The sequence below is a fragment of the Nelumbo lutea genome, chromosome 2 (assembly GCF_056320005.1).
Source record: "Nelumbo lutea isolate HS-2025 chromosome 2, American lotus-T2T, whole genome shotgun sequence".
NCBI classification, from domain to species: Eukaryota; Viridiplantae; Streptophyta; class Magnoliopsida; order Proteales; family Nelumbonaceae; genus Nelumbo; species Nelumbo lutea.
In genome coordinates, this window is record NC_142685.1 from 18,943,216 (window position 1) to 18,954,368 (window position 11,153).

Sequence of the window (11,153 nt, forward strand, 5' to 3'; positions counted from 1 at the left end):
CAATTTCATCAGGCAAACAGGAACACAATTTGTTGAGTTGTTAGTGCCAATCTGTTGTGATTTGGACATTCCAATTTCCAGGCACGTGATCCATTCAAGTGGAGAGTGGGGGTGTTAAGCAGTTCTGTTTGCAGTGATTTGGGAACATCCATCCTTGGAGCTCTCCAATGAAGGTGAGGTGGGTTTCATTCTTGTGACCTTGTCTTGTCCAAGCATGGGCAAGGTAGGTATAAGCTTTGCTGTACAGCCATTGGAAAGAGGTAAAGCTCATTTATTTCCTGGGCCCATACATTGGCCCCAGTCATCTGGTTCTAGTTTGAACAATCATACAAAGTTAATAAACTGATGGAATGGACCAATTCCAAATTCTGCTCCCCCATGGCCTAGCTAAAAGCAGGATATAGTAGTACAAGACTGGCTCTTTCTAGTTTCTACCACATTTTCTGTTTTCTTTCCGTGTATATATATATACATCAAACAAATGAAACATTTAAGCCGATTACGGCCTCCATTGTTGTACATTGTAGATATTCTTCGGTTCTTGTTCGGCTTCGGTGCTTTTACTCCTGGCCTCTCTCACTCCCCCCCAGTTTCTCATCTCCTTCGGAGAACCTGTAGAGAGTTATATTGGTTGTTATATGTAATAATCAGTCACAATTTCAAACCTGTTTGGTTTGATCCAACAATCCCTTGAAAGGGAAATGAGGAAAAAAATTACCCGAAACACAATGTGGGACCGAGTGCGATGCGTGTCAATAGATTTGCCAGAAAATAAGCTTAGCCTCCTTTTTCACTTGACTCTCTCCTCCTGTAGACGCTTTTGATACACGGGAAACGCTTTCTTACACGCGGAAACCTGCGCACATGGCACAATATATACCACGGTCAAGACTCAAGACTCAAGACTTGTCTTTGTAATGGCAAAATTCAAATATATTTTATTAAAAATTCTTTTTTTTGGGGGGGTCAAGCCTTATCTCTTCATTAAAAATCCAAATAATAATTATTAGAAAGTAAAAGAAAATTGATTTAGTTGCTAGCGCGTCAGCATTTATCCACTGCGTGTTGCTTACGCGTCAGCGAGAGTAAGCTCCAAACCATTAACCATAAACCGAAGCGGGGTGCACGCACCTACGTCAGTTGAGCTTTCTAGAGGGTAATAAACTAATAATATTAATAGAGAGAGAGAGAGAGAGGGAGGAAAAAGTTTGAGCGTTGTTGAGAGGACGGAGATTCCCGTCTTCCCTATCTAATCAACACAAGTTCTGTTGACCAAGCAATCTATCAGATATTCGTTTTGGACGGTATGATAATTTTAGAGGAATGCATCAGAGACCGTGCCACTTTGGATCCCCATCCCCATGTGATGTCAGACTGTCAGGCAAGCCGACGATAAAGACATTTTTTCTCGTTTTTCAAAAAATTGCCTTCTAACGTCTAACGGCTTCCGGCCTAATTAAATAAGAAAATGAAGTATTCTGATCAAACGGTCTTAGTCCTTTTATGGACGAAGTCTAGCCCGAGTGGGACCAACCAGGTCGACGGCTAGGATTAAGAATGTGCAGCAGCCACCTATGCAGCCGAAAACAGTTTCACAGGGCACAACCACCACCCATAATTGCCCACTCGGCCACTCTTTTGTCTGGGATTTGAATCTTCTTGCTAACGTCCAACCCATGTGGGCCCATGACAAGTTTTTCTTCGATATTTTCTTTCTAATTCAATCAAAATGACTAATCTATCCCTATCCTCTTGGTTGCTTTCCCATTTGATTACCCTTCTGCGCTACAGAGACAGAGAGAGAGAGAGAATGGATTTTGGGCTTACAGCTTCAATGTCGATTTTGTAGACGAGCAATTTCCGTCTCTCGCGGCAGCTGATCCTATAAGCCACGACGACATGGCCGATCGCCAAAGCCAGCGAACAAGTGAACAGCGCAACCTCAGCGGCTCTAAGATAACCTTGGCTGCCCGGAGCGGCGAAAACAAATGAGGCCTTGATTGAAACCACCACCAGAGACAACAACGAACACAGCGTTGTAATTCCCAGGTACGGCCCACGGGAAAGCCGAGGCCCGTCGCAAAAGCTGTAGACACCTGCAGCGAGAGCCAAACAACAGATCAGACCCATGTTAGATTTACTTCGAATTTCGCTTTTTCATGTGAAATTAGAATTCGTATTGAGAGAAACAGAAGCTGGGGTGGGGTGTTATCTTACATATAATCACGAGCGATCTGACGATGGAGATGAGGGGTATGTCGACGAGAGAGTAGCGAAAGTCGTAATTACTGAGATGGGAAGAGAGAGACTGAAACGAAAGGAAGGAAGGAGTGAGGGAAACAGAGAGGATAGCTGAAGGAAGAAGCGTATCGGCGAGAACAAGCAGAACGGGAGCGTAGAACAAAAGAAGAGACACCAGCATCGTGATCAAGAAGAAGAGAGTTTTCAACCCTCTCAAAACCCCCCTCCTCGACTTATCATCTTTACACAATCCCATCTCCCGATCTCAAAATCCTCTCTCAGCAGCTTGTTTCGATATATTTACAAGAACCCAGAAAAAAAAAATGATAGAATGAAGTAATACAAGAAAGAGAGAAAGCAGACGCAGAGGTTTAAAAGGGGGTTATAGAAAGAGGGAAAGAGGAGACATGGAGGATGTTGCAGGCGGAGCTTCTATATGTTTGACCCAATTCCACAGAACTTGATGAAGACGTTATATAAGTGAATTTTCGCAGAACTTGCTCCTCAGGCTTCTACCAAAAGAAAATAAAAAGAAAGAAAACTTGTTAGTCAGGGTCAAATGGAGGTTTCCATTTGTATTCTCGCTCCAAATTAGCGGCAATTACCTAACCTCGTTTATTAGCCAAAAAAATCAAGAATTAAATTAAAAAAACGTTTTTTTAATAATCAAAACTCAAAGGATGGTCGTTGTTCAGTTGTTCTAGTAATCTAGTTAATGAAATATTGACATGGAATCTAAGAAAATTCTCAATTGAGTTTCAAAAACGAAAATTCCAACCAAGGGAATCGTCTAGTCGTTTTCTTCCTGAAGTAGCCAGAGATTTTCGTTTCGTTTACTTTTCATTTAATCGAAAGTGTCGAACAATGACAAGGAGAGATCAAGAGTGAATCAAGTATGAAGTACCATCAAACTGGAATCTATCACCAAAGGAATGATTCAATTGGATAGGCATCGGTAAAATAAGATTCCAATCCAACGGTTTGGATTAGAGCTAGAGACCCAGGTCACTTCACAAGTTACAAATGTGTGTGTAATCCGTGTTTGGGCCGGGTTGGCCGGGATATATACGCATGAGTTGGGGAATTAAAAAAGAGAAGGAAGCATCTGGTGGGAGCCACAGAACCCTGTCCGACGCGGAAACTTGGCTCTTCGGTCGACATGGTCGGAAAGAAAGAGGGATCAGTGGGGAGTTTGAGTGGTTGTTGTGGACATCCAAGAAACAAAAGAAAGGGTATTCTCTCTGAGGACTTAACGCAAACATCTTGTAGTGGTGAATCCCAGAAAGAAAAAACTGGGCTAACAGATTCCGGAATTCGGCACTAGAGGAGCCAACTAGATTTTACATGGAGCCAATTAGGATCTGAGTTGGAAGGAATTATTTTGGGGGCTTGTCTTGATCTTGGTTTTAGCTTATCTGAAAGTGGTTTTTGGCCTTTTACTTTCGGTTATATAAATACTGTGATCTCCGGGGGAGATATTGCTTTGCGGCAGAGAGGACTGAATTTGTTGTTAGCCCACTTGTCTAAGCGAGTTCTTTTTCGGCCCTGCCCGTTTTTCTTTTTTTAAGCCTTATCCGTGTGATGAATGATGATGTGTGATGACTGATGAGCCCTCAGCCTTTAACAATGAACACTAGACTCAGGCTTCACCTTTTCTTAGTTTCTTAATATTATTTGAAAGAATACAGAGGGAGTGGTTAATGCTGACCTATTTCTCTAGAACCTGAACGTCTTTCTTCTTTCTCGCCAAATTAAACCAAGTAGGAGAAGGTTGAATTTAGGGCTGCAAATATGGATTGAATTAAATTTAGTTAGGTAGATCCAAATTTGATTTATTTATATTTGAATCCAAATTGGGTTTTATTCATCTGGTTTATATCGAATTTTGATTCCTATTCTGATTGATTGAATATGAGATCATTTTTCAGAAAATCGTTTATCTGGGTAAATGCACTTGCTACTACACACTTATCTTAGTGAGTGCCTTTACATATCTTCATTTGACCAAAATTATTTCCCAAGTAAATTAAATAATGATCATGTTTATCTATAAAATGTTATTATTAGAATAAATAATTTTGTTTTTTGACAAATTTTCCTTTTATTTGAATAAATATCAATAAATACATTTTATTTAAATAAATGATTTATCAAAAAATATATAAAATTAATAATATTAAACTCAAATTCAAATTCGAACAATCCGATACTGTTTTGCAGTTAAATTGGGGGCTGAGAATTTGAATCGAAAGAAAACGTTAAATGAGGAACTGTTTGGCACTCGCGAATAGTCACAAGTATTCAGGAAACATAACTACTATATTCAAATCAAAGCCCCCTGTGGATATTTAAATAAGTAATTCCTGCCACCGCCCCCACGTTACCAGGCGGGGCCTCCCGTTATTATCTAGAAAGAGGGAGATTTGAAAATTCCTATCAGAATACATGGGGAAATCCAAACGAGCCTGAGGTGAGATGCGCACATGGGCCATGTGGGGCGGCTCAGATTCTTCATTAATAAAATTCTGGTGGGGATAATATTGAATGTGGCGATATCAGTTAAGTTGGTTGTGGGCATTAAATATCTGGCACTAGTTGTACGTGGCATTGGCCAATTGGTCGTTGGTGTAGCCCATTATCAACGGCCAACGCCACCATGAACACAAGTCATGAATCGCGCAACGAGTCTAGGCCCACGCCCAGCAAGCACGAGGTGATAACAAATAAAGTCATGAATCGCGCGATGAGTCTGGCCCCGCACGGCATGATGAATAAACTTATAAAGGATACATGCAACATGGGCAAGGGCAAGATATGGGTTTGGTAAGTTTTCCTTGGGGGTCTTTCGGGCTTTTTCAAATTTCAAAATATTAAAATTTGGTATTTATCCATTCGGTAATAAAAGATGAAAATCTAAAAAGACCCATTTGGCCATTTCCAAGAAAACTCATCGGAGCGTAGGGGTTGTTAATGGGTCGGTTCAATTTGGTTGCTGGTTGTTTGCCTAACCAAATCAAATCTGGTCAGGTCAGGGAGTTAGTCCTTCAAAAGTGGTCAACTATTGGTAAAAACTGGCTAATTTGGGTTGATTTTTTGTTTGATTGATCGGTTCAAAAGATTTAAATTGAAAAAGTTGTAATATTATTATTAAAAAATTAAAGTTCACAATATAAAATATTTTAAAATAAGAAATATGAGAAATTTTCCGTTGAACAGTTTGAACGATTTGACTGCCTAGGTCAGCGATTTGCCGATAAAATCAACAGTTTTTGGGAAAATAACAATTCTGGGATAAAACAGAACCAATCTCATGACCCATTTCCTTTTCTGATCCAACTGTCCGGTCCGGTCCGATTTTAAAAACCATGTTTAACAGCCTAGTGGACCAGGATGCTTACCAAAGGGTCTTGATGTTGACTTTTTTGTCTATTGGACTGTTAAAAGATCTACTTAAAAGGACTTTTTTGTCGAAATGTCTTAAAAATACTTGTAATCCCTACTTCACATGACAAAAATACAAAGAAGAAGTTGGTTTCAAAAGAGTAAGAGGGTGGGTCGTTACTTTATATAAGAGAGTAAAGGTAAGAATAAAGTGGTACAAGTTTTGAATTGGTTTTTCTGACGCAAAACTCTCAAACAGCCGAAGTTTTTCCGCCAAACACATGTGCTAATACCCATGATCGAATCATTTGACTTGTGACGCAGTAATCAAAATGGTTTATAATTTTATGCAGTACATTTAGATATATTATATATAATATTTATATATCAATATATATATATATATATATTTATTTATTTAATTTACGGTTTATGGTTTGGTTCAATTTATAAAATTTAACAAACCAAATCAAAACCATAAACTGTAATTTAAAAAATTCTCAAATCGAATCAAACTGTTTATAGGTATAAACCAAACCAAGCTGTAAATTTGATTTGGTTCGGTTCAGTTTTGCGGTTTAAAAAGTATAATGAATACCCCCTAAGCCTAAGGGAAAATATAGATGAAACATTTAACTCTGAAAAATTATCCATCCATCCTCCACATTTAAATAAATCAAGCCTTCAAATTTGGAAACAAATTCATTTTATAGGTGAATATGTTTGGGTTCAAATGAATTTTTTTTTTAATTTCCAAAGGCTATAAAGTCATATGTCGATGCCATCTCCAGTGTCACACTTTGGTCATGATTAGTTTTTTGCAATATTTTGAAAACCAGACGATATTAATCGGTTGAAGCAGGGAAACTAGGAGTTGGAACCCTTTTTTGGGTAAGCAATTGGATCCTAAATGGGTAAAATAAAAACTGTCGGGTTTTAAGTTAAACCGAGAAAATCCAGAAGTGAAACCTATCATATACCACTGCACGATAGCCACTCCAGTTTTTAGAAAACAGCAAGCTTTTCATAACATTACAATCTGAGAGATCAAGTTCACCATTTAAGGTGTTGTTTGGTATCATTTTAACTTCTGCCTGCAACATTTTGATTGATCACGAGGTTAAATTTGAAGTTAGACATAAAAATGACAATTTGTATTGATCAACTCAAAATGTTTGCGGTAAAAAGAATATCCTCCCAAACGTGAAGATAGAAATGATACCAAACAACAACAAAATAATATATTGACCAACTATAGGAAAAATTTACTTAGGTAATTGTATTTACCTGAATAACTTATGGAAAGGCGAATGGAGCCTAAAAGTGAGGTATTAGGCTTAGAACTATGTCTAAAAAAATCCATTTCTATCTTTTCTTACCAACCAAAATTGACTCCAGTTTCAATGGGGAGCTGCATAGTCAAAGGCAAGATTATGTGACTCCACTAATGTAAAACCCTGTGGAATTCATGAAACACATGCCTTGACTACATTGCAACATTGCGAGTTTGTGAGTTCAAATAGCATGGAAAATTAAAATAAAAATCCTGTGACATCTGATCTAAGCATGAAGGATTTGGAGAGAAAAAACATTTCTAATTTCCTACCCACAAACTCTTTTCACATTCCCACCCACACACGACACTACAGCTATATGTTGGAGTTCATTTCAGCCCCCCCACAACGTCCCACATTACATCCTGGCCATCTATTGAAAACATCCTTGGATGATAATACAAAAAATGATGAAACATTATTAGAAGGTATTCTCAATGCACGGCTGGGATGTGCTGTGGGATGTTGCAGAGTGCCCCCCTTGTGGAGGGTTGATACGAATTCCATGTGTTGATAGCATTTTGCATGAATGACAATTGACATGGAAGATATTTTGTAGATGTAATACCCAGTGGGTGGGGATGTGGGAAGAATTTGGAGTCTGGATTAGCTGAATTTGATGGCTGTGTCTAGGACTGTGCAACCAGTAATAAAGCCCTGAGAGCCATAAAACGTATATGGCCCACAACATTATTAAATGGTTATACAGCCCCTAGCACAGCCATCAAATTCATCAGCTAATCCATGCCTCTGTATTATGACATTAAATGTGTAAGCAAAAACTTGAGAACACCATACCATAACGGCAAACAGGTCTATTGCAGCTTGAAAATTTTCGTTCAATTCCTGAAGGATACAAGCATCCTTTGGAGAACCCTATTGGTTAACATGTGCCTAGCATTGTATGAAGTCTTGAACTTTGTTTTTGAGGCTGATGTATAACTTAATTTATTACATTTTTGTGAGGCTGATGTATAACTTAATTTATTACATTTTTGTGAGGTTGATTGCAGTTTATATAGAATTCGTAGTCATATAAATTTTTTTAGATCTCAGATCTCTTGCCCACAAATATAGATTTAGCTGAAGACAATAATTACTCAGTAGGCTGTGAAACCAATGATAAATACTGTGAATGTCATGTATTTTATCACTGACGTATAGCTTTATCAGTTAAAGCGTTCAGCTCATCCGAATTCTTATCAAACGTATCAATACTAAATCATTATTTTAACTCATGATTGGATTTTATAGCCCAATTCACACGATTTGTTTGTAGCAGATCCGGAGTAACTTCACTTCAAAGATGTTGACAACAAAGACCACTAGTCGCAATAAACATTACAGCGGTCAAGAGTCAAAGATGCAGTAGCATTGACCCTGTGGCTCTACTTAACGCAAGTTGACCGATAAGCCGTACCAAATTGAACCGATCTAATATCTTTGTTCGTTGGTCTGGTATTTTGATTTTGACTAACAATTTGCTCGCACTTTGGAATTGTTATAAAACCAGAGACTTAGGATTAAATTTCACACCTTTCATCAGGGTTGGGAGGTCATGGGTTTGGGGGACGAGCCATCCGTTGTGTTATTTTATAAATAAAAAACTATAGGAAAGAAAGAAGATGAAAATGATCTGTTACAAGCAAGATGTATAACATGGACTAAATGAAAAATAAAAATGTCAGTGGTCCATCCTGTAATTAGATGTATTATAACTACCATTTCTGTTGTTAGGTTTTGGGTAAAGCGGGCTATGTCCTTCCTTATTTTGATTAATTTACCTCCTTTTGATAATAGTTAATAAAATTTAAATTATTAGGTGATTGCCCCTCTACCTCGAGTGAATTTAGGGATATTAAAAAAATGTATTATAATTAACATGTTAACTTTTAATTGGCTTTTACATTTGTAGTAATGTTTTCAATTTGTTGTTCATAGTCAAACCATTCAAACCATCACCCGGCCCACTATTGGGTTCTGTTTTTTTCTAAAAACTAGAAATTGATCAAAAACTATTTATTTGGTCTAAAGCCATTCAACCTAGGTGGTTAAACTATTGACCCAATCATCAGGTCATGGGTTGTATGCTAAATTGTATTAAAATTTCTTGAGACCTTCGTATTCAGTTATCATATTGGGGTTATCTTTTTTTTTATTATTATTATTTGAAGTAACTTTTTAAGACATACATGATTCTAAGGTGCCTTTTTTGAAAAAAAAACTTTTTTATCTCAAATTTTAATATTTATCTTTTTATTTAAAAATTTTAAAAAGTAAAACCAAAAAAATAAATTAAACTTAAGATAATCATATATACATGTATTACATGTAAAATGCAATTGTGCATTATTTCATTGATATAATATATGTTTATACATATATAATGTGCTGATGTATCATGATCTAACTATTCAACCTCAACAATTAAACCAATGGCCCATGATCCAAAGGCAAAAAATGATTCAACCTACGGATCAGTTTTTAGAACCCTAGTATGTAGTTCGGTGTGTTAATTGGACTGGATTTGGTCCAATCCAATCCAGTCCAATGTGAGTTCACTACAAATGGACCAGGTCTAATCCAATCCGATGAATATTTTGGACCATTTTGGACTGGTCCAATTTGATGTATGGATCGTCCAATTTGTTCAAATTTGTTTTAATTTAGATTGATTCCATCCCAACCCTAGTCCATTGACACCTATATTCTTATCTTCTATTAATGGACCAGATATTGGCTCAATCCAATATAAATTAATTATTGATGGACCAGATCCAATTCAATCCAATCCAATCCAATAAATACTTTGGACCATTAAGTTTGAACTGGTCCAATTCAATATGTCTTGTCGGTACGCCCAATCTGTCTAAAGTAATTTTGGTTTGGATGAGATTCAATCCAAAGTCGGTCCCTTGAGACCCTTAGCAGATTCGAAGTGGGTCTAGCCTCTAAAGTAGCATATGAATGTCAATGATAAGTCCACTTTATGTAGTTTTTATGCATGCTTTGAACCTAGGGATGGCAATTTTCCCCATTTCCCTGATCCTCATGGGAATCCGCCCCAAATGGGGCGGGGATGGGGATGATTTCCCCCCCACAAGGACAGAGATGGGAAAATTTTCATCCCCGTTAGCAGGGATGGGGAGAGCACTCCCCGCCCATGGGATCCCCACTAATATATATGTATATATGTATGTATACGTTATATATTTACACATACGTCTATATATTAATGTTTTAAAAATATGGTTGAATATGTTTGAATTGTTTTTAATAGATTATAAACTTTAATTATTTTATTTTTATTTTTTAAATAAAATAAAAAACAAAAACAAAAATATTAACATTATAAAAAATTATGGGGAATGGGGATCCCTACGGGGATGGGGATTTTTGTGGGGACGGGGATGGGGAGAGGCTCCCCGGCGGTCCCCACCCCATCCCACCCCATCGCCATTCCTATTTGAACCCTCCCATAGAAGTGAGATATTTGATTTATATAACAATAGAATTCCTCATAAAAAAAAATAGTAACAAGCTATTAGGTTGCATTTGGATAAACTTAAGTTTGTGCTTTTAAAGCCCAAAAGCACAAGTTGCAATTTTAAACTTTGTAGGTTGGGGTTCAAGTGTTTTGTCTCTAGATTGTTATATATGTTATTAAAAGCAATACACTTTTTGGCTCATTTTTTGCTTCCCACAGTCCATCAAAAGCAAAAGCTTATCCAAACGGAGCCCTACTAGATAAGGATTTATATATTGTTAGATGTGGGCATTATTTTTATTTATTCAAACCGAACCCTACTAGTACTAGTTTATGTGCCTCTTCTGTCATGATTAGAATCTTACCAAACTTTTTGTGCAAAAGGAAAAGAAGACAGAGTTTCTTCTCTGTTTTCTCCTCTTTTATCAAACTTTTCCTTCCCAAACAGCTTGGCATTTGCCTCCTACCACTATTTATGCAAATGTTTATCAACAGAATATGAAATTTGTGATAAAAGAAATGCTCATTGTGACATACTTTCAGCGCTTGAGAACATTCTAATAATCAAAGGTTGAATATAACGACAATTTGCGTTTCTTTTTTTGTCAAGAAAACAAATCTATGATTACAAATTAAACAAATGATTTGTAATTCATATCTACATAATATGATATTGAAAGGTTCTCTGGATTTCTTTTATTTAAGAACTG

General features: G+C 37.0%; 1 protein-coding gene across 1 annotated transcript; it reads right to left on the minus strand.

Annotated features, from left to right (window-relative positions):
• Positions 1-250: 250 nt before the first annotated feature.
• On the minus strand, positions 251-2,929 carry LOC148868972 (Alpha/beta hydrolase related protein). The gene is made up of 4 exons (XM_088971706.1): positions 2,218-2,929; positions 1,828-2,096; positions 719-856; positions 251-612 (listed from the first exon to the last, which is right to left on the minus strand). Exons 1-3 carry the CDS (start codon positions 2,495-2,497, stop codon positions 791-793), a joined length of 615 nt encoding a protein of 204 aa, XP_088827832.1. The 5' UTR covers positions 2,498-2,929; the 3' UTR covers positions 251-612; positions 719-790.
• Positions 2,930-11,153: the final 8,224 nt, after the last annotated feature.